Raw genomic sequence first — 27,837 nt, forward strand, 5'->3', positions numbered from 1 at the left:
ATGGCCGTATTTTTACATGTGAGTCCGTGGAATTGTTCCTAATTTAGAAACCGTGTCCCTCAAATTCCCGTGCTCACTCCCTTTGTGCCTCTCTCTCTCTCTCTCTCTCTCTCGCACATTCTCATATGAAATGGGATCCATGCTCCCATGAGAGGAGTTGGGGCGAGGCTGTATATCCTGAAACCTCTGAGTTGGGTGGCGTTTATCTTGACCAGTGTTCTTGCTCTGCTCTTTCGCTTCTTCCAAAACCAAAGCCCACACCAGAGCAGTCTTCTCTCTCTTGGCCTTCAACCACCACTCATGGCTACTTCTCACTCTAGAAGGCTTGGGTTGGTGTTATGGCTTCATGGGTTGGGTGATAATGGCCCTGCCAACGTTCCCATTAAGTCCTTCTTCTCTTCCATCCCTGAATTTTCCCATACCAAATGGCTCTTCCCCTCTGCCCCTTCCGTGCCAGTCTCTTGTAACTGTGTGTCCTCTCTCTCTCTCTCTATCTGCAAAGACAACACAATTCTATATGTAATTCTAATTGATGAGTATTTTCGTAATAATCGTCAAATAAACTTCTTGGTATTTCTAGATTCAATAATCCTCATCATCATTTTACTTGGTATTTGTTGTTTGGATTATCATTTAACTTGTTCATAGCTGCTGAACTTGCTGTAAATGAAATTAGGCATTTTATAATAGGGCGTTGATGGAAATAAGGATTAAATGGAGTGCCCTAGAGCGATGTTGGAGTGCACTATTTGAGTAATGCTGGTGCAGATTTTGATTCCTTGTTTTTGTACGATGAATTCTGGGCTTTGAGTCTTTTACTGAATTAAGTGCCTGCTGTTGCTTAATTGGACTGTCACATTTTCTTTCTATGTTTTTTGTCCCTTTGAGTCATTTCTTTCTTTCTTTTTCCTTTTTTTCTTTCATTTTTTTTTTTTTTTTATTATTATTAAAGCGAGAAGGGGGGACGTTCATATGGACGTTTAGAGAGAGACATGAGGAGCTATCTTAATATTGGGTTTTTGTTAAGTGGTTTCTTTTTAGAGAGGGAAAACACAGTGGTGGGATGGGAGAGTTGCAGAGATTGGAGGACAGGAGGGAGTGTGGGGCGAGCGAAGGTGAAGGGCAGACACGCAGAGAGCAAGCGGAGAGAAAGCAGCGTGATGACCGTTGTCGCTGCTTCGTGGTGGAAATGGCTGCAATTGTAGGTGGAGAAAGATGGTTGGTGATGGCCGTGGCGTTGATTACAGTGGCAAAGAGGTGTTGTGCAGCAGTGAGAAAAAAAAAAGAAAAAGGGAGGCGGCAGTGGGCTGTGCATGGCATCACGAGGGTGGTTTCGCACAGTAGGGGGAGTGAGGACGGTGGAAAGTGGGCCCTTTTATTTCAATCGACCCTACCATAAAATATTTGGGAAACTATCGCTCTCAGGTTCCCTCACTGTAGTGTTCATTTTATGTAGACTTTTGAGCTCTTTTGTTGGTTTATTTTACTACGTGAGATATTTTTATTTGCCAACTTGGATTATACGTTGAGTTTCAATATTTAAATATTACATTTTTCATTCTATTTTGAGGTATATACTAGTTCAGAGCAGCGTCAAATGAATTTCTATGTTCTATACTTTTTCAGGAAATTACCAATGTTGTACCTTAGGTGGATTTAACTTTTGTGTTTCTACATTTTCGTTTATGTGTAGGATATGCTAGTCAAAAGTGTTGTCAAATAAATTTCTGAGTTCTATTGTTTCTTTTACCGTACTTTAGGGGGGTAAAAGCTATTTAGAATAGAACTTCTGTTATCGTTATAGTTTCTTCAAATAGTGCTTGAAGCTATTGATTAGGGGATGCTAGGATATTAAAATGCTATAATCATTTCAGTTGTGTTGGATAAGCTATAACTTTTGTTAATCAATCTTCCGTGCTATTCTCTAAACATTTACTTTTAGTTTCTATATCTTATTGTGATTGTTTTGGGGTTGGTGAAAACAACTACTTGAAGAACTTAATCACGTCGGTCTATTTTGTAAATGGTAAAGGAACCATGTATGACCCCAATGTTTTTTGAAATATGCATTATAGATCAAGCTGGTATGATGGGTTAATTCTTCAATTATCCAGATTATAATTCAAATTTTTTTCAGAGTTGCTAGGCCCAGGAAGGGGTCTTTATACATTTGACACATTATTGTGATCCTGAAAGGCTCCAAAACATTTTAATATACCTTTTGACCTTTTTAAAGAGTTCTATTGTTGACAGATTTAGTTCTTAGAATCTTATTTACTCAAAGGTTAACCCTACTATTATTTTATCTAGAATGAGTTTTGTTGACACATTTCTTCTACAATTCTTACGAGGGAAATTTATATACTCCGGGATGAACCAGATGCCATGAGACATCCTTAATCCTTGGGCATTTCATTTTCCTAATTTTTTTGCAGAGGAACCTTCAAGGTGTATTATATGCCCGCTGGTTCGATATGCTATTTCGGTTGTCCACTTTTACATATGCAGGTTGTAATCAAATAGCCTTATGTTGATGGATCTACTGTGGAACTAGTTGCAGGTAGTTGAGACCTGAAAGGATTCATGAAAATATTACCTGACGAAGGTTAATCAGGACATGGATGATATGTTTATGATTCTTACAATAAATATTTGTCAGGGGAGTTGACAACCACCATAGTTTACAGTCTGTGCAAATGTTCATTAATTTCTTATCTGTTTTTTATATGAAGGATGTTCGTATGGCAACCTATCATGGTTCTCTGTTCGGATGGAACAGATCTTGGATGATGCATGAGTGCAAGGACTAAAGACACAGCGAATATGGATTTAAGATATGTGGTCACTTCTCTATGCCTGATAGGTTGGATCATAGACAGCGATGGAGAGCAGGACATTGGCCTTATTTTTCTATTTTGTCCACTGTCTTTGTAATATTTCTTGTGGCTTGAGAACTTTGATAGGCGTTCCCTTCCCTTCTATAATTTTTCGTCAGTGGCTTCCTTCAGATGACGGCATTGATGATTGGTTATGGATTCAGTGAAGAATTTGCTATCATATTGGGCGTGCTCCACCTTTTGTTTGATAATGATATATTGATTTTATGCGATGCTTAAGATGAGGAGGCCGACAATTTAGCTTTATAAACTGATGTTGGGAAAAGTAATGTGATATATGTTTGGATGGACTTTGCAATTTTCATGATCATTGTATGAAGGTTGTGTTGGGGAGTAGGTCTCATTGCAAGCATATAAGCAAGGATTACTTATGTGTTTTGGCAAGCCTCAGAAGGGATGGCTTTTTTCCTTTGTCAGATCAATTCTTTGGGTTATTACTACAAGTGCTGTTTTCTAGATGGTCTATTCTAGATTCCTCTGTTGGTGGGGGACTAGTTGGATAAGTTACAGTGCTAGTTACTTTCTAGACACAAGGAGACCGATTCTTAAGTTGATTTGGTTTTATCCTTGATTTATATTGAAAGATGACGGTTGTTGGGATCATGATAATAAAGAAGTTTAATGACTTTATCCTTGATTTAAATTGAAAGATGATGGTTGTTGGGATCAAGATAGTAAAGAAGTTTAATGACTTACTTTGATGGCCTGGCATTTCTGAGTTATGAATGATAGAGAAAGCCTGAGGCAGGGATATGAGATTATGGGGGTAACCAACTGTGGGCTATACTGGTGGAGTACAACTAGATTTTAGAGGGGGACAAGCTTGGGGGTTGTAAAAAGGTAAAGGTTTTGCATGCAACTGTTGGTTTGGGGATAATTTGAAATGTTAATAGATAGGGGTTTCTGTTTAGATTCTATTTATGCTCTTTGTTTAGGTATTATTCATGGATGATGTGGTTCTAGAGTTTATTTTGCACTTCTAGCAGGGATAGGAAAGGAATAGATTGCCTTTTTGGAGGATGTGTGCTTCCGATGGGTAGCAGAATTCTTGTGGTTTCGGCACTATGAGATGTGACCCTTATTAATATAAGGCTAAGCGAGTGGGGCTATATTAGAGGAGTAGAGTTGGACTTTAGGAGGGGGACAAGGTCAGTGATTGTAACAAGGTAGAGGTTTTCGTAACTATGGGTGTATGGATGATTGTCTTGGTCTTAGATTTTTGCGGTTGTTTGGGACAGTACTGTACATGATAGCTTAGGTTTCAGATACATATCAAAAAAAAAAGATAGCTTAGGTTTCAGATTGATTTGAAATTTTAATGGATAGGTTTAGGGAGAATGGGTCTCTATAGTTTATTTTTGCATTTCTGAGAATGGGATTCTATATTTTGTTTTTGCATTTCTAGCATCAACAGGAAAGGGATAGATTGACAGGAGTCTTGTTTGGAGGATGTGTGCTGCTTATGTGTGGCAGAATGTGGATGGTTTGGCAATATGAGATGTGATCCTTTTGCACAATAATAATCAGAGTGAGGACTCTGTGATATGTGTAGAGGCAAAGGACACTGTAAATGTGCAAAGGGGATTATGTTGTTCTTTCAATCCTTTTCAGAATCTTGTGTGTTGCACCATGAATCTCTGATTGTCCTCATCTCTTCTTGGCTTGCGGATTCCTTTCGAAGGTTGGATTCTCTTCAGGTGTTGATCAATATAAATCTTTTGGGGGATTTGGAGGGGATAATGTAGCCTTGTGAGGGAGGATCACATCAATGAACATTATCCATTTGGTGCTTTAGGGTTTGTGTTAGATGTTTGTGGTATGTGCACAGGGAATAGAAGGCAATAGTGAGAACAAAGTTGCAGTATTAGCATCAGGGAAATGGGGGCTATCTCCCTAATCAGTACTTGAAGCCTAATTTGATTGTTTTATGGGAACTAGATCCTAGTTAGAGTACGGGTTACTTGGTCCTCGTGAATGTAGGCAATGTGGTCATTTTCGAGGTTCCTCCCTGGCATGTCCTTTATTATTATTATGGGATGTATTTGCATGATCTGCATTGTTCTGTGAATTTATAGGCATGCATGTTTTACCGTACTTTATTTTATGTCCCAACCACTGTTTAAAAAAACGCCGAGTCGAACCGGACTCGCGCCGGTTCGACTCGGGAATCGCCATGGACGGATCGAATCGGCGAAAAAAACGGGAATCGTCCGGTTCTAGAGAGAACGGGACGATTCTGCACAGTGACTCGTCGAATCACTGTACGGAATCAGCGAGTACCGCAAGAAATTTTTTTTTTTTTTTTTTTTTTTTTTTTTTTTTTTTTTTTTTTTTTTTTTTTTTTTTGTAATCCATGATAGATTTTTTTGTAATACTTGATCGATTTTTTTGTAATACTTGATCGATTTTTTTGTAATCCATGATCGAATTTTTTGTTTTTTTTTTTTTTTTGTAACCCATGATAGAATTTTTTGTAATCCATGATCGAATTTTTAGTAATCCATGATCGAAATGTTTGTTTTTTTTTCTTGTAATCCATGATCAAATTTTTTTTTTTTTTTTTTTTTTTTGCAACCCATGATAGAATTTTTTGTAATCCATGATCGAATGTTTTGTAATCCATGATCAAAATGTTTGTTTTTTTTTTGTTATCCATGATCGAAATGTTTGTTTTTTTTTTTTGTAATCCATGATCGAATTTTTTGTTTTTTGTTTTTTTTGTAACGCATGATAGAGTTTTTTGTAATCCATGATTGAATTTTTTGTAATCCATGATCGAATTGTTTGTTTCTTTTTTTGTAATCCACGATCGAATTTTTTGTTTTTTTTTTGTTTGCTTTTTTTTGTAATCCATGATCGAATTTTATGTAATCCATGATCGAATTTTATGTAATCCATGATCGAATTTTTTGTAATCCATGATTGAATTTTTTGAAAATTTGTGATTTTTTTTTTTTAATCCATGATCAATGATGATTCTGAGGCCACCCTATCCCAGCCATATTATTCACATATCGAGTCCCAACAGCAACAATATAGGGATGAGCACGACAGTGCAGGTGAGCATGAAGGATGGACAATCTTCGGGGATTTTAGATTGGGAACACAACAAAATACTAACACTCAGGGATTTGGGAATAGTCAGATGCTTGCTAATATCGATGATTCGTTTTTAGATCGAATCAATGAATTGTTAAACGAATTCAATCAATGGCACCAGCGTGACCAAGAAGAGCAATAACGTCGTCGATCATTTTATTTTTAGATCATATGTTACTAATTTTATGCTTTATTGTAGTCCATGTATGTTGATATACTTATTCCATGATAATTCTATGTTTATCCTTTTGTGTGATGTAAATTAAATGCTGAATGGCGGTTCATGCAGGGAAAGAACATATCAATATTCACATATTCATTCAAAAACATGAAAATTCTTAATGGAGTACCCTCATTTCTTATTGAATTCCTAAAAAATAATATTTATAATGAATTTTAACATTTTTTTCGGATTTTTTTTAAGCTTTATTCTGACCGATTCACCCGATTCCCTATCCGAATCGCCGATTCGCCGATCCGGATCGGTTTTTTGGGAGCCCGATCCGGGTCACCAATCCGTTTTTTAAACCATTGGTCCCAACAAATAATATTAACTTCTAAATAGCATGTATATTTAATCATGAGCTTTTCTTTTTTGCTCATGCTTGTAAAATTTCATTCACGTTTTAGCTGATTCCACATTTGGAAGTAAAACTTGGTTGTAAGCGGTCTTTCATAGTAATTGTGCTCTCTTTTCCATCCATTTGGCACATACGCTTATTGGAGCAAGCTAAAATACATTTTTCCTGTATTCTTCTTTTTTTTTTTACTTCTTCAAATTCAAACTTTAATAAGCATAATTGTTAGCTTTGCTTTTATAGACAGTGCTGTAATGCCCTCTTAGTTTGACATCTATGAGATACCGGTGACTGCTGTAAGTAGTCTCTCTCTCTCTCTCTCTCTCTCTCTCTCTCTCTCTCTCTCTCTCTCTCTTCTTTTTCAGATGTTCTTCAAATATTTATTCTTTGTTAAAAAGCATTTATAAATTTTAGTTTCCATGTTAAGAGAGTTTTGAATTAAGAGAGTTTTGTTGATCTCCTTTTCATTAATATTGTTTCAGGAGTCCCCTAAAGATGAAGAAGGGGTTGTTAGAGCCGTCAGAAATGTGCATGCAATGATAGATAAGGAGGTTTCTGCTGGTATTAGCCCAGAGAACATATTTGTTTGTGGATTTAGTCAAGGAAGTATGCTCGTATATCAATTTATATGGTTATTGTTGAGCCTTGAAAATGATATACCTATCAATCATAACTTTCCGGCTATTAATTTTCAGGCGCATTGACCTTGGCAAGTGTGTTGCTGTATCCAAAAACTCTAGGTGGCGGTACAGTCTTTAGTGGATGGGTTCCATTTAATTCTTCAATTCTAGAGAAAATTTCTCTAGAGGCCAAAAGGGTACTAGTTTTGAGTTTACCAACATTTTTTTTGAGTTTTTCTTAGAATATTGTATTTTGGAATATGTTTCTTTAGAAGAAGGGGATGATGTCATAGTTTTTCATTGTATACATGCATTGATTTATGAGTTGTCTACTCAAACTACGAATATTATGAGTATGTTAAAATTGATCCTCCAATTTATGCATTGATTTTTGAGTTGTCGACTCAAACTACCAATATTATGAGTATGTTAAAATTGATCCTCCAATTTACAACAGCATCTTCCCATCTTTCAATATGAGCATAAGCTCCCTAAATTAGTTGATAATAAGAGTGATATAAGTTTTCTTCGTATCACTTTTGCTCAGATGAGATGGGTAGTTTTCTTCATTACTTTCAGGTGTTTATGTATAATCACAAATCGCTAATCGTAAGCAACCTGATGCAAAGCATCACCATGTTTTTCCTGTAGAAAGACTTATGGCTTATTAAGCAGGGTGAGGGCCTTAAACTTTTCCTTAACTCATCATATATCTGGGTAAAAGGCTTGGGTTATGTTGGGTAGGCAGCCACCATAAAACTTTGCCAAAACTTATCATGAATCTTGAAATCTGCTTATGGTAGGGTGTTTTCCAGAAGCAATGTACTGAGATATGGGGACTTATGGCCTCATTGACGGTATGACCCTTAATAGAGCTAATGGAGGATTAGGATTCGTGTAGCAGACCCCAATTAGTTGGAAAAAGGCTTTGACGATGATGATGACGAACCTTGAAAGTGATGTTGTTTTTTATTCTCTTCCTTTTCTCCTGAATCGTTTGTTCCCTTAGTTTTATTCTCTCCCTTAGTTTTCCTTCAAATGTGGTCAGAAATATTTATAGTTCACGAGCTTAAGCGAGTATTCTTTGGTTCAAGTGTAGACTCTAAAAGCGCTAAGGGAAGCTTAAAAGGACATGGATAGAAGTAGTGAGAAATGATATGGTTTCTTATAGTCTTACTGAGAGTATGGCATTTGATAGAGCTGAATGGTGGAACAAGATTCATATAGCCTACCCCAGATTGTTGGGATAAGGCTTGGATGCTGATGATGAAGCCTAATAGAGTCTTCTACATCAATTTGGTAGTATTCAAGGTCTTTAACGTTCCAGAAGGCACGCCTCATTTGGAATTAATAATTAACAAACCACCTGAGTTCAAATATCATATACATAAGTTATCTTTATCCAGATTCATTTCCTTGTCTGATCTTGCAGTAGTTGGCGTTCATCAATATTAACTCATTCAAAGCCGGTTTGAGTGATTACTCTAATTTTTTGTCTTGTTGATTCACCAAGAGGCTCTTTAAAACTTGACATCCTGGAAATATGGGTTGCTCCTTATTCCAGGTCAGATACATCGTTAGCAGGTTAGGTAATGAATGCACTCTCTTTGCTATGTCATCAATTGGCTTGACTTGAATTATTATTAGATGCTTGAGGTGGCTTCTGCAGTATATGTGGAAGATTCTTTTGGGGATGAGTGGGATAATAGCTCAAATGTTTTCTTATATAGAATTCTCTTCTAAAAGGGATATTTTATATCTTATTGCTATATTCCATGTTTCTTATTGTGACACTTATTACAACATTTCTTGTATCTCACCTGCATATGATTATGTGGAAGGATAACATTTATTAGCCTTTTTGTTAGATTCCTTGAAACTTCTGATTATGCTTTCTCATGGTTTCCTTCTCAGGTTGCTTCATTGTTTGCCTTTCATCTCACTTTTAGATGTTCAGGTGCCAGTTCGGCAAACTGTCACTATCTGTGTATCTTTCACCTTTGTTTCTTATGCTCTCTTTATGTCATCATTTGTTTCATTCTCCAAGGGCACCAGTCCAAATGTATATAAACCATAGTTACTGGAATCTCTCCTCGGACCCCGCGATTCTGGTTCTGAAACCCGTTTCCGCATTTCCGTTAAGGAAACTCCATGGAAACCGTTTTTTTGAACAAACGAAACTCGATTCCTTTATTTCGGAATCTCGATTTCGTACCTAGGTGCGAACCTTTTTTTTGCAAAATAGGAAACTCGATTCCTTAATTTCGGAATCTCGATTCTTCACATATGTGGAAACCTATTTTCAGAACCAGGGAAACTCGATTCCTTAATTTGGGAATCTCGATTCAACACTTCTTTTAAAAATATTTTTCGGAACCAAGGAAACTCGATTACTTAGTTCCGAAATCTCGATTCCTTAATTTCGGAATCTCAATCCAACAGATCTACAGAAACTTGAACCCCCTAATTGTGGGTAGACGCTTCCAAATAGATTGAATCTGGCTTCCAACGAGGTTTAAATCTTGATTCCATGTTAAATGATACACGATTCTACATGTAATGGAACTCGTTTCGTCAGGGTTTTGAATCATCCACACCGTATAAAACATTGGTTTCTTGTAAATAATAACCACAAAAATAATGTTTTATTTTCTAGTGGATATCATGCTTTAAGGTCCCAAACGATAGCATTAGGCGGCATGTGTACTTGAAGGGGGTATTATTATTTATAAGGCATGTATTTTAGAAGGAATTAATGAGATTGTGTTGCTTTTTTAGTTATCTGTATTATGTTTCTTGTATTTGCATTGATGTAAGCCGTTATAGTTTCTTTACCTTACTCATAGTTATGTGAATTGCTTAAGTGAACTTGCACCATGTCTCGCCTTGCAACATAGCTTAGTACTGTACTACCGATTGCAAAGTGGTTATTAGTAATGTTATTTTTACTTTTTTTTGGCTTGATTTAAATTCGTATAGAATAATGTTCCTTATATTTGCGGTGATGTAAACTGCCTTGGTTTCTTATTCTTGCTCATATGTTATGTGAAATGATTTAAATGGCCATAGAATAATGTTCCTTATATTTGCAGTGATGTAAACAGCCTTGGTTTCTTAATCTTGCTCATATGTTATGTGAAAAGACTGCTTAAGTGATCTTACACCATGTGTAGCCTTGCAACATTGCTTAGTATTGAAATACTGAATGTAAAGTGATTATTAATAATGTTAATTTTATTTATTCGCTTCTAATTTAAATGCCTATAAAATTTTGAAATCATTTAATAACATATAAAACAACACACATGGACTGATAATTGATAGTCTAGAATTTATATATTGTATAATAAAAAAAGTTGAGAGGGAAGGGGAGGGGGATGAGGGGGGCTACGACTTGTATCTTCTTCTACTCTTTCTGGTTGCTTCGAGGAACTTCTGTGTAAATGGTAGAAGATGTTGGAGGAACTCGAACTGTAGCAGACGATGGAGACGCTCTTGGGACGATAGAAGATGATGGATGCACTCTTGGGGCGGCCCTTAGTGAAGGCTGACCGAGGATGCGCTCAATGGTACCTTAAGTTGCCAATACATCGGGGTGGCTTGGAGTGCTAGGCACCTCTCTTGAATTACCCGATGGAGTGACAGATCCTAAAGGCTGTGTAGACACAACTCTGTCATCATCAACATCAAGGCGTGCATCCAACGATTCGAGAGCCTCTATGTCATCCTCGAAGTGATCGTCTTCAAGATGAGAGTCTCAATTCTTACATTTCACTTTGTAATTCGCTCGCAATCTGCTCAACAGTCTGTCATTGTAATGAACATGCACCAATGATTCGGAATGATCGGCATTCAACCGATTTTGTTTAACATTGTGTATGTAGCTATACGTGCTCCAACATCTCTCTGCATATGAGGAATTAAAACTTTGTGACAATACCTTCACCGCAATTGCATGCAATTCTGGAGTACCACCATCATACATGTCCCACCATGACACTGCTTCCATAGAACCCTTATCAACAATAGATGGGGAGACAGCGAAAACCCCTCTATTCCCAAGAAATCGCCAATTTGTTGCCGCAGCTTCCTCGTTCCATATCATCTAGAATCGGTACATCAAGGACTGTGTGGTAACATGCATAAACTTCTGGGTCCTGGTGGGGCTTCATCATCCTTTCACCCCTAGGTGCTGGTGTAGCCAACCACTCTCGTGAATAATACTTAGGACTGAGAAGGAATGCCAAACAATGCAACCGAAGATTTGATCTGTCCCAATGAGCCACGGCCAAAGTCTTCACCTTCTGAAATAACACAAAATCGTCATATAGGGCCGCCGCAATTTCCCCCAACATAGTATCCACGCACTCGTATGCATCTCCCACGACAACCCTGTCGCTATTAACAATCTTTATAGTCTTCCATATTGACCTTGTAAAAGACAATATCAATTTATTCATCTTTTAAAATTCGTCGTCCATGATAGTATCACGGACGATACTATGTTGATTATCTGATGTGCCTCATTTCAAACCTTCCCACTCGCTACCCAACACTAAAGACGTCAAGGCAACTCTCACTTCCATCAATCTCCTCAACATGATATAGTGATATCAAAACCTCATCTTCTCAGCCTTAAAAATTTCTAAGTTAGAATGGGTCCGAAAAATGTACAGGCATCTTGTATGATTATGAATGTACTTTACCACTGCCTTTGCATGCTTGCACTGTTTACGAACGAAAGCAAAAGATGGATTTTTCTTATTTTTGTCAACAATATTCTTCATTAGTAGACTCAAAAGTATGAGCCAAGCAATCCGACCAAAAAATGTCAGAATGACGACGTTGAATTATTTCACCTTCACCTTTGCAATTGGCCGCATTGTCGGTTACGACTTGAACCACATTATACGGTTCAATCGACTTTATGGCTTTCAAAAGGATATCAGCAAGCACTTGGCTAGTCTTTTCAACTGATGAAGGGGCGAGTTGGTGTTCCAGTGCTAGATTTGCCAACCACATTCTCCCCCAGATGATACACAAACACATGTCGATGCCACCATCTTTCCTTCATGCACAACATGCAGCCTTGTAGCTGCGACACTAGCTATAGGCCCTATATCGCACACTATCATCGCTTGAGCTTGAGAAAACCCAAACTCCTCTAATGGCTAAACAATCTACGTAGTGACACCTGACACCTCCTAAATGGTATTGAAGTACTCCTAATGTTTAAAAAGTCTACCCAGTGACACCTGATCCACTCACCCCTTCAATACTTCAGAAACTTGATTCAAAATATGTTAGAATCACGATTCTACCCAGCAACATATCTATGTACCACATATGTCAGAAACTCAAATCAAGTGATGTCGGAAACTCAATTCCACTATTGTAATTCTCGATCTCAAACCAGCATGGATCTCCGATCCATATACTTCAGAAACTTGATTCCAAATATTTTAGAAACGGGATTCCATAGATGATGGAAATTCGATTCCAAATATGTTAGAATCATGATTCCATAAATGATGGAAACTCGATTCTGCATATGTTGGAAACTCAATTCCATATATGATGGAAACTTGAGTCCGCATATGTCAGAAACTCGATTCCATAGATGACAAAAACTCGATTCCGCATATTAATGAAACTCAACACTTGGAGTGTCGAACCAAAGGGGATGGGAATCTCCGATTCCAAGGAGGCCAAAATCTCTATTCCAAATGTGGATGAAACTTGGACCTATTCCAATGGATACTCGATTCCTAAAAATTAGGAATCTCGTTCCCAGCGTTTCCTATTGTACGGACAACGATTCCTGCAACGGGAAACTTCTGGCCAAGTGCGCCGCGATTCTGGTTCCTGAAACAATTCAGGTTCCCAGGCGTTTCCAACAACTATGATATAACCCAAGGAAATAATGGTCATATTTAGTTTATTTGGCTATTTTCAGAACACATATATATCCCTATATGATCCCATGGTGTGATGATTGAATAACCATTGCCCTCGCCATCTGTTTAGAGATTTGCATGCTTCATGTCTATCTTCTAGGATTAAGAATTTAACACACCAATCCTGGTTTGGAAAGGTGTTGAGTTTTCTTCAGATCCCTTCCTTCCAATAAATCAGATCCAAATTTCACCATATTTTAAAGGGGCTTCTCAAAAATACCAATGTATTTGATTAGGAGGAAAGAATTCACTCCTAGCCATGGGTTTGTTGACCTCTTACTGCCTTGCTTCCATGAGATTACAATGATTCCTTTGGTTCAAGCTCATATATTTTCCTATTACAAGAAATGTCATGCCTAGCCAGGTAGGCCATGCATGCTGGCCTTGGCCTTCCATATGATGGCAGGCTACACAACCTGAATTCCTACTTCCTAAACCTACAACCTACCCCAAATCCAGCGATATTTTCTCGTACAGTTCCCATTGACATTCACCCCCCTAAACCTTATATCATCAAAGACAAATGTTCCTACTGTGAAACACTGCCCAACAAATACATATTAACACCTTGTAATGTTTTGTGATCCTACCTTTCATCTCCACTAGTTTTGATGGCTGGCTTGCCCAATTTACGGAGCTTGTCTTCTAAACTCCGCCACTAGACTGTGGCTGACTCCTTAATTTTAGCTTTAACAAATCTGATTTTTCTGGCCTCATGCATATTGTACCAGTCATGGTAGTCTTGTATACTAGTAAACCAGTCTAAAAGAGGTGGAGGATCCATTCTTTCATAGAAATCAGCATCCTCGAGGCAAATTATAGGTGCTCTATCATCATGATCATTGTGATCATCATCATCATCACACGTTGAGTTAGGTAAAATTTTTCTAGGGTTGAATTTAAGTCAAATCTTAGGGATAACTTGAGCTTTAGTGTAGCTTTTGAGCTAGTTTGTTAGTGATTGGGGAGGTATGACTATAGTTGATGGAAAATTTTGAACGAGTGACGATTTTAGTTGTGGGGGATCGTAGTTGGGGATGTGTCACACAAGAAGGGAAAGAAGCCGCTAACTTGTTTAGGAGACTCTTTCAGTCTTAAGCAAGTGTTGTGGAATCACTCTCTACAAAAAGAGTTGGGGAATCTCCCATTTAAAGCTGGCCTCTCACTACAATTAAAAACCCAAATTTTATTTTTAAAACAATTTACTTCTTGGCTAATGACATGTACATCAATTTCTAGTGGTTCCTGAATTCCAATCTACCCATATTTGGACTTATAAACAATCAAGAAAGCTTTCGAATCAAACTTAAAGCAAATTCTAGTCCATGTAGTATAGAACGTTAGTTCCTAGAGAGACTAACTTCAAACCCATTACAACTAGGAAATAATAGAAGAAAGGTATGCTGTTAATTTGGGAATCCACGAAATAATGAAACCAAATCCTAATCTACTCTAATAAGCTTTCTAATCAAACTTAAAGATAGTTCTAATCCATGTAGGGAAGAACATTAGTCTCTCTAGGAGACTAACTTTTAGTTCCTAGAGAGACTAACGTCAAACCCATTACAACTAGGAAATAATGGAAGAAAGGTATTCTATTAATTTGGGAATCCAAGAAATAGTGAAACCAAATCCTAATATACTCTAATTGGAACCACATGGTCGTTTACTTTTCCTAGGAGGTCCTTATACGGATTCACACCCCAACTTGTGTTTCTTTTATTTAATGTGGGGTCCTTTATGGGCCCCTTCTTGACACGCCATCTCTTGGCTCTCTTGGGCTTGGGTGCTATGCCATCAATATGGCTAGAGAAAATCGGTGGATTTTCCATAACACTGAATTCATACTATCAAGTGTTACTGATCATATCAAGTCCATGGTTATCTCTTGGGCTCTATAACTTGAAAAGAGTTTTTAGCTACTCATCCTTATTGGGGTTTTTATGGTCTTTAAAGTCAGTGAGAGCACGTAAATATAAACTATAGTGGATTATACACTTCAGTGGGTATATGTGTTAGCTGACTGACTTAGGGTTAGGCAGTCTATGGGCTAGGCCATGTCTTAAAGCCTTACCCCTAGGCAATAAGGCCCTACCAAAAAGAGTTTTCAGTGTGTCATCTCTTGTTGAGGTTGGCGAGATGCCCAAGGATGGTTTGTGGGCTAGAAGATGTGTGTGGTATCATGTGTGCAAATGTAGCTATGTGAGAGCTGGCTAAATCCTGAACATACTTCTGTATGGTATATACACATAACAACTGCATTACCAGTAAGCAACCCTCAAAAGGGATACGTGTACATGGGCCTAGAGAGAGTCCCCCTTGCATAATAGTGATATGTGTGTGTGACTTGCTCTTAAGGTAGTAAACCTGTAATTCACATTCTAGGATTGTGGGTCTATTAGTTATTGGCCAACTTTTGACGAGCCAATCATGAGCCCCTGCATGAGACTATGGGTCATGGGTCTCGTTGGGTCGGTTTGAGAAGATAGTTGAGGTTCATGGTGACTGGGATGGGTGGATTGCCTGGATAGTCACTTATCTCTACCCATTAGTACCAATCCACTTATAAATATTTTATTTTTCAGTGAGAAATATTTATGTGAATTTTAGAAGTTTGTAGAACTTCAAAAATTAATTTCAGCTGTAAATTCCTTAAAAAGGGTATATCCAAAAATTATGGTTGTGTGGAGGGGCATGTGTGGGGCCCTTGGATTCAGCGCACATGTTTGCCACACTACATGCGTGGGGCGTGGAGCCCATGGGGGGCCCACACCTCCCACATGGTGGCATGCCTCCCTCTTATTTTTAAGTTTTATTTCATTAAAAAGGTTGTTTTATGTTATGGAAATCTTTTTTTAAAAAGAGATGATGTCCTTTTTTTGTGGGAGTTAGTTTTGGATAATATTATATGATCATATCTTTATCTTTATCTTTGAATTCCTACAATCTTGAGAGATAAGGGAATTCTAGAAGATTAAATTTAGATGGGTCTTATTCTAGTTTGACTAGAAGTGGATATGGGTAAAAGATTAAAGGGATAAGGTTCCTAGCAGTGTTCTAAATAACGGCAGGCAGCGCGGATTGGGGGGGGGTTCTTGGCCACCAAGCGCCTAGGCGGTGGCCCAGATAGAATAAGAAGGGTAGGTGGTGTTTGATCCAATTGTTTTAAGGTCCAGATTTTATATAAAAACTAAAACGTGCATACTGAGGCATATAACACATTAATAATGCATAACATTTAATCCATCCATAGTCCGTGATCCATACACTTCATACCATTAGTCCATAGTCCATACACAGTAAAAAAAATGGATATTGAGGCAAGGTCCAAAGTATTTGAGATTTGGAGAATTAGTTAATGATACATTAAGCAAAATAGGAAATAGAAAAAAAATAACACAGTCCGTAGTCCACATATAATCCATGACTCTATACTCCATAGTCCATAGATACACATAAGAGGAGGAAAAGAAAAAGGAAATAAATATATACTTGAAGACTTAAAGAGTCTTCAGTCATCTTCATAAAAAGTAGGGTCATATGCATCGGAGTCGAGCCTATCATCATCAGAATCATCTCCCTCCTCAACATAATGGTCGTCCTCCTTTGTTTATTCTGAATCTTCCAGTGCTTTCTCCTCTTCCTCCGCCACCCTCGTCCTCTATGAAGCTGATCTAGTGGTCCTAAGAGGGTCGGCTCCTCTTCCTTAGTCATCCATGACCATGTCCCATATCAATCCTTCATGCCCCTCGACCTCATCATCATCAACCAATCACTCCATGGCATTGTCCATATGTTTTATTCTAAGGGGTTCTCTCTTATCCCTCTTCGTAAACCTCTTCTTCAAGTGTCAATTGAACTTCACATAAACTAGGTCATTTAACCTCTTTGATTCAAGCTTGTTTCTTTTCTTTGTATTAATCTATATGAAAAATGATAAACACATACAATAAAATCAAATGAAACTAGTTAATATCACAATTGACATAGTAATAAGTAATTATTAATACAAATTAGTAAACTGTAAACTAATAAAATAAATTATGCTCATAGCTGGACGAGGTAGTGGTTAGATTCAAGATCTGAAAGGCAACTTTTGTATGTTTGGAGCACTACACCAATGTTGGCTCTACCAGTTGGCTACAAATTGATTATAAATTACAATTATATGTGAAACATAAAAAACAAACAACAAAGATGAAACTTGAACTTGAAGACTGGGTTAAGTATATTATTATTACCTGGATCAATTTTGTTCCTTGTTCTTATCGTCATTGTACTCCCAAAAGATTTCAATGCGCAGTCGTAACTTCTTAATTCATCAGCGCATATAATGTCTTGGATATCCTGATTAGGGACTAACATATCTGGACACTTACTAAATCCAGTCATAATTGTGTCATTTCTCTGTATATTCTTATTAGCATAATAAAAAGCTGAATTTAAATAATAACCAACTACATGCAACAGTCGATGTAGTTGCCTATCCCACTTCTTATCGATAATCTCCCAAACTAGCTCATAGAGGCTCTCATCATTACCCAAATTATGGGCTATCTCTCTCATGCAACTTTTCATTCCCTCATATATGAAGCCCTTGGAGGGCTTGTCACTGTCAACCATGTGAAGGACATTTACAAGAGGAAAAAATACCTTAAGAATGCCATTTACCCCTTGCCAAAAGGCGTTAGGACAATATCTCTCTCTTTCTTCCCTTTCTGATCCTTGGCCACTTGCATGCTCTCCAATCATCAGAGGTGAACATCTGCGTCAACTAGAATCTCTTCAAATGTATGCTATGCAGACATAGGTCGTCATCATCATCAGAGCATTTTGCTAACTATTTGGGGTTGGCTATACAATTCCTGGTCCGCCTTCAGTATTCATAGAAAGTGTTATATTAGCTGCCAATCTAACATAACCCACTTCCTTTACCCAGGCTTCAGACGAGTTAAGGGAAACTTTAAGATCCTCACCCTTCTTAGGCCACTATGTAAAAATAGATTCCAGGTAGCAAATCTCGTGACCCCCAGCCTCACAATTTCCTCTGTCTTTGTAAATTTGCGCATCTTGCTAAGGGTGAGGTGTGGTTATAAATGAAAGTTGTAGCTAACCTAGAGCCTTAGGCATGAGGTCTATGTTGTGTGCTGTGTATGGTGTCCCAAAAATATAATGATAAGCTAGGCGCAACAAATTAGCGACAACGTTGGGAGCAACATTATATGTTACAACCTGTATAACATGTTTCTCGCCAACCTCCTTGATGCCCTTCTCAAACACTATAAATATGTAATGGGCATCATGGCTCAGTAGAGCGAAAAAAACAATCCCCAAAGGACAATTCACCAACAAATGCATCCGACTTCTTCTCTCCTTGTCACTCCAAGTATCAGTCATTATAGACATCCCATATTGGGCTTATGCATCATTTTGCGACTCCACAATCTCCCTTGTGATATTCACCTCTTTTTTCAAAAGAGGCTGAAAGCTCATATGGGTTTGGGGGCTTCAACCCAGGTCGAAATTGTCCAATGGCCTCTATGAAGGTGTAGAAGTTGCTTAGGAGAGCGACATTAAAAGGGATGCCTGCCTCGTAAAACCACCATGCAATATATTGGGCAGTTCTCTCTCTTGCTCTCTTCTTTTTTGATTCTATTTCAATGGTCATTTGCTTCTTGGTTTTCTCACCTGCAACCTCAAGGGTCAGGCGGGGGTAAAAAAGAAATCCATAGGCTCGTTAACCTGAGGTCTCTTAGGTCCCCCCCACCCCTAGATCCAATTGCAACTCCCTTTCCTTTCTTAGACTGGGACATAGCAAACTGCTTCACCTCATCACACCCCTCCTCATCACTCTTGTCATTATCATAAATACAAACCCCAATCCTTAGCTCCACTATGCATGCCTCTTTATTTTCTTTTTTATTTTTACTTTATGCATATAATTTTTAATCTCCTCCCTAATCGTATCAGGAACGTTTTTATAAGGGGCAGTATCCCTTCTGATACCGGCAAGATGTTTCTTGAACCGGTTTATACCCCCATTTATATCCTTCTCACAATAATTACATGTTATACAATTTTATGTAAAGGATTCGGGTTATAGTCGTATTTCCAACTCAGATCACCACTTCTATTAAAACCCAAAGAGGACATATCAAAATAGCAAAAGCAATTTGAAATACAAAGTTTTTTCTATTGACCTTGATTGCTTGATATTCAAACTTCTACTTTTGAGATGTTTCTCAATCTCAAGTGCTTCCTCAAAACTCTCTAATAAGTTTAAAAAGATGTTGAAACCAAATCCAAACTAAAAGGATGATGTTTGGATTATTTTTCGAAACTTTGACAATTCCGTCAATCTTATATAAATCGCAAATTTCACTTTTTTGTTGTTTATCTCTTCCTAAATGTCATAAATGTGGTTTAGGTTTAGGTTGTAAGAGAACCTAACCCCCTCCCTCTCCCCCTCCCTCGGCCCTTTTCTCTCCTTAATTTAGACAAAAGAAGATGAAAATGCATTTTTGTCCTCGGCAGGACGGATGCCTTAGGTGGCCACCCAAGGCTAGGCGATGGGATGGGCATCCGCCTAGGTGGGCGCCCGAGGAGCCCCCACCCAAGGGTGTTGCCTAAACTTGGGCTTGGGCTTTGTGCCCAACCCCCTAGCCCGCCTAAGCGCTAGGCAGGCTGTTCTTTGAATCACTGGTCCCTGATGTTCCTCCCTAAATCATGATGGCTTATTCATAGGATGGATTCTCAAATTTAAATCTCACTTACTCCATAGATTTCCTAAATCCTATTGGTCATGATGAGTCACAATTGGATAGGCATACCTAGGGCCCTTGACGCCTTTATAAGGGAGGGTTCCCCCTTCAATCTTTACACAATGTTCGAGCCTCTCTCTGTCTCTCTTGATTCTCTCTCCACACCCCATTCTCACTCTCATCTTTCTAGGTCTCTCTCTCTTCCCCTTCTCTATCTAAGTGGCATGCCAACCCCTTAAAAATCAAGGGGTGGCACCGCCCACCCACAAGGGCGAGAAAAAGGGGGGCATGTGAAGCCCTAAATTTGTAAAGTGGAGGTGCCACATGGTGGCATGCCCCATAGAATTAAAAAGGGGTGAGAGGTATTGCCTAAAGAAGCGTATTGGCTTAGAAAATTCAGCAACGCTAATAGGATAAGAGTGCGCCATCAATCAGAAAGTCAAATGTGGGCTATACTGAGTTCTATGGGGTTAACCCTGGGCATATTCAAGTAAGTGTTCCCGGCTGTTTACTTTTATTTTTCAGTCGTAAGTGTGTTAATTAAATTTTTAAGATCATTATGTATGTTTAAATTTTTAGTAGAAGCTTGTTTTTCAATCCTGGATTACTTGCTAGTAAAAACGAAATCCTAGGTTGTATTTAGGGCAGTGTTAAAAAAACCGGCCGGCTAGAATCGGAATCGGCCTGTTAGATCGGAGCTGCTAGGGTCCCAATTCCGGTTAGGGCCGGTTTGGAGTGTATAATATCATAAGGTACATCCTTTAAAATGTCCAAGCCAAACACCGGCCGGTTAGGGGTTGAACCGGCTGTGTTTTTGTCTAACCAGCTAGTTTTCTGCTAACCGGACCGGTTAGCTGATAAATTGGGTGTTATTTACAAATAACAGTTATGTGACTATAACGGTATTATTTTGAAATAGTGGCCACTATATGTAGTAGACACCCATTTTTTATTGTATAGTACCTTTTTTTATTTGTTTTCCTACCAATTTTTGGCTTTTTTCGTGCCTTATCACTGTGAATCACTATCTAATGTCTATAGAACAAGAAATTTGGATTGAAACATCGAAAAAAAAAGAGTTTATTGGGGTTGAAATGGCAGACTTTAACGGGTTTTGAAAATTTCCGCCATTCTTTCAATAATCTCTTTAAAAGCGAATGGTTCTGGATGATATTTGGAGGGTTTGATAGACAACCGAAGCATTTACTAGATTTGTGTTTCAATTTGTTCAAACAATGAAAGATTGTGGGTTGATTTTGGCCCGAAATGCTGCTGCTCAAATAACCTGTGTTTGATCCAAAAACGCAGATTTTTTCATCAATTTATTGGTCGTTCTTTATCAAATTGAGTTGTGGATTTTGATCATCAAGGCCTCATCTATCAAATAAAATAGGTATGTTTATTTATGATTGAGTAAATTTTTTTATATGAACTCTTTTTTTGCATGATGTCATGAAAATTTCATAGATCTGAAATTTCATCCATTTTTGCAATTAAATAAGAAATACTGAATATTTTTTATGAGATTTGGTACGTTTAAAAGATGATCTAAGCCTTACAATGCATGTGACTTGATTTGCTCGATTATCTGAACATTGGGGATCGTTTCTTGCTTGAAATGTTACTCGATTTTAGGGGTTTCTGAGAATCAATTTTTCTAAAAAAATTATGTTGCTTAATAAAATTTTGTTCTTTGATGAATATGGGAAGTGTTTCTATATTTTGCTTAATAAAGTTTTTGATAAAATTGTGTTTTTTTCATAAAACTATGTTTTTTGATCAATATGACAAAAAAATCGATTCTTCTCTTTTTAATGTTATATTGTTTTTCTAACAAAAATAAAATAAGTGCATGATAATGTCGCTCAATCTTTTGCTCGATTTTTTTTTGCTCTATTTTTTTAATTATTATTTTTTAATTGCATGATGTAGTTCTATTTGTAATAATGGAAATGGAACATGTTGGTTTTTTAAGTGCATGAAAATTTTTTTATTGCCTTCTTTTCAATGAAACACTTCAGCATTTCCTTGTATGTGCTTGGGCTTCTCAAATTTTTTTTCTTAAGGTAAATGTAGGTAATAAAATAATTACACTAAATCTATGTTTTTCTTTATTTTTTTATTTTTATTTTTTTTTAAGGGATTTTTTACCTTTTTTTTAAAAACAAATCTATCAGACCGGTTAGTCTGCTTTCAGTTCTAACCGCTCCCGGCCCCATGTCCGGTTAACTGTTTCGGTTCAATTTTGCGAACACTGATTTAGGGTTTTATTTCTTATTTACAGCTGTGTATTGTGGCACTTCTACATGGAATTCATATTGATTAATAAAATAAAAAGAGAATTTTTATACTTCCTTGAATTCCACATAGCCACTTTTTTCAATCCTTGGACCTGGTAAGTTAGTGGGATATCATCATTTGAACTAGCCTTAGGGGTTTCTGCATATCCGCTATATGGAGGCCACTACCAAAAGGAAGGAAAAAACTTAACTTTGATGGGTGCTCTTTTGGCAACCCATGGCCAGCCCGAATTGGTTGGGTATCTAGAAACCATTTTGGGGAGTCCCTTCTCTCCTCAAGGCTCAATGGCTGTCGGACATTACCCTTGCTGAGACACTTGTACTCCTGGATGGTCTATGAAGCTTGAAGAGCTAGGCTCGCAGTTTTTAGTGGAAGCTGGCTCTCAAAATGTCATTGCATGGGTTACCCAAGTCTTGTCATGTCCTCGGATACTCCATCGCTTTTTGGCATTATTGCAGAATTGTGATCTGCCATTCTGATCTCCTTTGGACATATTTGGAGGGAAGCTAATTAAGCTGCCAGTGCTTTAGCTATAATGGAGTTGCTCGCCCCAATCTGTTTGTGAAAAGATCAGTGGATGATTGATCCTAACATTCTCCCTCCTTTTCATAGGCAAATTTTTTAACAAACTCTTGCATCATATGCATTTTTTGTATACGGAGAATTGTACATCCTCATTTATCAATAGAAAAAGCCATTGATTAAAAAAAAAAGTCATGTATTTTCCTGTGTTATGTTCTCTGCCCCTATAATATGGTCGTCATTTTATCTCATAATCTGCTAGGACTTAGATGTATGATTTGGTCTGAGTTTAGGCTCATCAATTATCCACATATGGAAGTAGGATTTGCACTTCAAGAGCATTTGGAGGATCTCCCTTATTGAATGCTTAAGCTGCAGCTGATGGGCTCCTGTTTTGTGGATCCGCATAAGTAATAATTTTGTAATATGTTTAGGGATGAGTTCTCTCCTCTCTTCTCTTTGTGATTTGTGGTCCAGCCATCGCTGCCTACACAATAGAAAAGTGAGTATTCGTAATTCATATACAGCTATTACAAAGCTCCCAAGCTGGATGAGACGATGCTGCATGAATGTATGGGAGAGATTCCCTAGACGGAGCACAATAAGATAACCATCAAGGAATAAAATATTCTTTTGAAAATGTGAATAGCCATTGTCTCAGAAATTTTGTTCTGTAGAGTCTGCAATATTATGAAGTATGAAAATGGGTTAGCATGTTTATTTGATGCTCAATTTGACGTATTTGCAAGTATTCAAAAGTCGTAGACTTGCATTATGTTCAAAGAGCTGTGATTTGATAGTGGATTTGATAGGTTTCTCTGTCATCTACAGACACCAATTTTATGGTCTCATGGAATGGCTGATAAAACGGTACTCTTTGAAGCTGGGCAGGCTGGTCCTCCGTTCCTAGAACAAGCTGGTATCAGTTGCGAATTCAAGGTCTCTCTCTCTCTCTCTCTCATGTGCACAGCTACACAACACACATACCTTCGCAAGTAATTGGCATGTATTTGTGGTGGGTTTGCAGGCATATCCAGATCTTGGACATTCCATTACTGCTGAAGAGCTGAGTTCATTAGGGTCGTGGATCAAGGTTCACTCGCAAAGTTCTTCATAAGACCTATTGGCCTCCATTTTGGGTCTATAAGGTTGTCGGGTAATGCATTTTGGGTTGCAAGCCCAGCTCCTTTAAAATTTGTAGATCTCTGCTTAAGTTGTCATAGAGACCTATTTCAGCCACTGCCTCGCTCAAGAAACTATGGCCTATAATTTCAAGTGTTGCAACCTCAAGGAAATCTCTCTTTCCCTCTCTCTCTCTCTCACAACCCCCCCCATCCCCCCCAACTTCGAATCCTAAGATGCTGAAATGTTGTACAACTTTATATCTTAGGTGAATCCATGCACCTAAGGTGGAGTCATTCTTTTGGTAAGTGTTTTAACTTTGGGAGGCCAACCAACTGTGAATTGAACAGCCATGGTTTGGACTGGTTTTGTCCTTGCAAGAATCTACAGCTCTGGATTGTTTGTCATACTTATGGGGGAGACAGAAACTGGCCAAGACTTCCTGGCACATCAAATGTCCAAATAACCTGGGAAAGCATATAAAAAGTAGAAGAATGAAGAGGGTGAAAATCATATAGCGGTACTAGACCCTCAACAGAAATATGCAGTACACCATTCCCCGTCAATCCATGGGGGTCGGTCCATAGGTTTTAAAGAGAAACCTAAGTCGATGAACCAGGAGTCCTACCATCACTGTTATTGGTGGTGAACACCTAAGAAAATGTGTCCTTGTAGTTGAAGTATGGGGCTGAAGTGACTCCTTGTTTGATCTCTCTCATGGTGGGAGCACCCTACTCGAAGAAAGTTGCCACCTTCTTCAGAATGAAAGTGCATCTTCTGTTTTTCTTTGATTTCATAATGTGCCTCACATCTGCAGAGCTTATCCACATTAGTAGTCTCTAACAAGGGTTGAACTGAGTGTACCATTCTCAGCTTCCAAACAATCAGATATTAAAGTATTAGCTATGCAACATACATCTTGAGTTTCACTATTTCCAGGTCGACTCCCATATTCTACCTACTCTAAATTCTTTTTTGAGGATTCTCTCTTCCCTAAAATCTCTCAATAAGAAGACCGAATCCAATTAGCTACCCAATCCGTTGAACTCTCTCTCTTTGAAGGTCACATGCTCTAATCTTCTTTAGAAAGCAGGTCCCGTTTTATTTTTATGGCATATGTCCATCCCTTAACTGTAGCTTAATAACATGAGTTAGGAAGGACTATGTGACCTCTTTATCGAATTTAGAAAGTTAATGCATGTGATTTTATCACTAAATTATTTTAGGATTTATCCTATATGCATATGTTACTCTAAATTCCGTTTTGAGGGTTCTATCTTCCCTAAAATCTCTTCATTTTGCTATATATGCCCTAAAATCCCTCGTATATTGTGGGCCCTTTCTAGATATAAAGTTCCCCTTTATTCTTGCTACATGTGTCGCCATTTAACTGTGGCTTAATAATGACATAGATATGGTATAGAGAGATATCACAAGCCAGCCAAAGAAGGCTAGGCCTGGTCAAAGGATCCTACCCCGTTCAGCATCTTAAAGCTCCATCATGCCAGGACTTTGAGGGGGGGACCCAGGCCCTGGAAGAGTAGGGAGCTTTGTTAGAGATAACAATGGGTCGATCCTTATTACGCACACTATGGTCTGCTAGCGTCGCTAACAATGGGTGCATCCTTATTACTCAATGTGGGGGGTGGCTTAGTTATCCAAGGCCTCAGGCTCTAAGAGGACTGCTGGGTTCGTTTGATAATGGAGGCAGACTCAATTAACTTGATACAGTGAGGAAGTGACTGGCAACCATGTCCATGGAGGTTAACCCATGATAGAATTTTTTGTAATCCATGATCGAATGTTTTGTAATACATGATCGAAATGTTTGTTTTTTTTTTTGTAATCCATGATCGAAATGTTTGTTTTTTTTTTTGTAATCCATGATCGAATTTTTTGTTTTTTGCTTTTTTTGTAACCCATGATAGAGTTTTTTGTAATCCATGATTGAATTTTTTGTAATCCATGATCGAATTGTTTTTTTCTTTTTTTGTAATCCACGATTGAATTTTTTGTTTTTTTTGTTTGTTTTTTTTTTGTAATCCATGATCGAATTTTTTTTTGTAATCCATGATAGAATTTTTTGAAAATTTGTGATATTTTTTTTTTAATCCATGATCGAATTTTTTTTTGTAATCCATGATAGAATTTTTTGAAAATTTGTGATTTTTTTTTTTAATCCATGATCGATTTTTTTGAAAATTTTTTTTTTTTTTTTTTTAATCCATATTATTTAAAGAGAAAATGAGAGAGATGATGATTCTGAGGCCACCCTATCCCAGCCATATTATTCACATATCGAGTCCCAACAGCAACAGTGTAGGGATGAGCACGACAGTGCAGGTGAGCATGAAGGATGGACAATCTTCGGGGATTTTAGATTGGGAACACAACAAAACACTAACACTCAGGGATTTGGGAATAGTCAGACGCCTGCTAATATCGATGATTCGTTTTTAGATCGAATTAATGAATTGTTAAACGAATTCAATCAATGGCACCAGCGTGACCAAGAAGAACAATAACGTCGTCAATCATTTTATTTTTAGATCATATGTTACTAATTTTATGCTTTATTGTAGTCCATGTATGTTGATATATTTATTCCATGATAATTATATGTTTATCCTTTTGTGTGATGTAAATTAAATGCTGAATGACGGTTCATGCAGGGAACGAACATATCAATATTCGCATATTCATTCAAAAACATGAAAATTCTTAATGGAGTATCCTCATTTCTTATTGAATTCCTAAAAAACAATATTTATAATGAATTTTAATAATTTTTTCAGATTTTTTTTTAAGCTTTATTATGACCGATTCACCCGATTCCCGATCCGGATCGCCGATTCGCCGATCGGGATCGGTTTTTTGGAAGCCCGATCCGGGTCACCGATCCGTTTTTAAATCATTGGGTAATATGGATAGGTCTTTTGTTGAGACATGAACGAGGCAGCCGATGCTCTTGCTAGGGATGGAGTTTTGAAACTTACACTTAACTGTTATCAAGCTTTGAGTTTTGATATTGTTCCTTATCATGGTTCTGCAGAATCTATTCCTTATCATAGCTATAGAGAATCCACTGTACAGATTCATTTTTGTGCACAAATAGAAATACACTTGTAATCAATTCTGATTACATTAATTAGTTGATTAAAAACAAAAGAGAACGTTTCCACATGTCAGCTGATGCACTACAATAATGTTGTCTCTGTCGTCTCATGAAAATTGACTACGGAGATGTTAGCTCAACTTGCAAGATAGTAGATGGGGATGACCAGTACAAGGAGGCGCAGAGCACCAGAGCCATTTCAGCAGGGGCATTTCAACATGATTAAGAAAAAGTTCCAAGCTGCCTTTCCCTCCGAATTTTAACTCCTTGCAGTAGAGCCATTTCAGTATGATTAGTAGATACATTTTCTCAAGGTCCTACATGGCAAAAAACCACATTGCCTCCGCTATCATGGCATACACCACCCACTTTGCCAAACCTGGATTTCCTAAAGATGAGCCATCCGAACTCAATTTGAAACACCCTGTCAATGGTGGCTGCCAAGTACATCTAGGTCTAACCTTAATGAAATTGAAAGTGATAAGCTTAGCCAAATTCAACTCAACGTCCACCTCAGAAACACTTGAACCTTTCCTAGTAATTCTAAACCAGCTCCACAACCTAAACAAAATTCTATTATTTATCCCTTGAATCTCTGATGATACTCCTTCAAATTTCTATTCATTTCCAACCACAACTCTCATATAATAGCTGCCCAAAAAATGTCCCAAATCATGCCGCTTACTTTTGCAACTCGCTTGAGAAGGTCGAGGATGTCTTTATGAGAATCATGAGAATTAGGACAAACCATAGAAACACCTATTTTTTGCATTGCCCAACACTAAATATGATAAGAGAAAGGACAATGTAGAAATCGATGGTCTCTGTTTTCCTCATTATTTTTGCAAAATAGGTATACATGAGC

General features: G+C 37.8%; 1 protein-coding gene across 18 annotated transcripts; it reads left to right on the forward strand.

The window, feature by feature from the left end:
• LOC105421869 (putative carboxylesterase Os04g0669500) lies at positions 1-25,842 on the forward strand. 18 transcript variants are annotated; one of them, XR_016043155.1, is made up of 7 exons: positions 1-469; positions 7,057-7,180; positions 7,270-7,391; positions 21,221-21,305; positions 23,567-23,674; positions 23,763-23,891; positions 25,270-25,842. XR_016043155.1 is itself a non-coding variant. In XM_088850124.1 (7 exons), the coding sequence occupies exons 3-6, from the start codon at positions 7,111-7,113 to the stop codon at positions 23,850-23,852; spliced, it is 345 nt and encodes a 114-aa protein (XP_088706250.1). In that variant the 5' UTR covers positions 160-469; positions 6,818-6,870; positions 7,057-7,110; the 3' UTR covers positions 23,853-23,891; positions 25,270-25,842. The 18 variants fall into 18 exon arrangements, 14 of the variants coding, with proteins under 14 accessions (XP_088706244.1, XP_088706243.1, XP_088706246.1 ...); XM_088850124.1 differs by lacking the exon at positions 21,221-21,305 and adding an exon at positions 6,818-6,870 and having other exon boundaries at positions 160-469; positions 7,057-7,135; XR_016043154.1 differs by having other exon boundaries at positions 23,763-25,842.
• The last annotated feature ends 1,995 nt before the right edge of the window (positions 25,843-27,837 follow it).

The sequence above is a fragment of the Amborella trichopoda genome, chromosome 10 (genome assembly GCF_054954075.1).
Source record: "Amborella trichopoda isolate Santa Cruz 75 chromosome 10, AtrichopodaSantaCruz75HAP2 v2.0, whole genome shotgun sequence".
Taxonomy (NCBI): Eukaryota; Viridiplantae; Streptophyta; class Magnoliopsida; order Amborellales; family Amborellaceae; genus Amborella; species Amborella trichopoda.

Bases quoted from the DNA above. Each gene is read 5' to 3' on its own strand.
- LOC105421869 (XM_088850112.1), top strand. From the start codon at position 148: ATGAGAGGAGTTGGGGCGAGGCTGTATATCCTGAAACCTCTGAGTTGG. The intron at 7,181-7,269 runs GTATGCTCGTAT...ATTAATTTTCAG, and splicing joins TTGTGGATTTAGTCAAGGAA to GCGCATTGACCTTGGCAAGT. The intron at 7,392-23,566 runs GTACTAGTTTTG...TGTCATCTACAG, and splicing joins TTTCTCTAGAGGCCAAAAGG to ACACCAATTTTATGGTCTCA.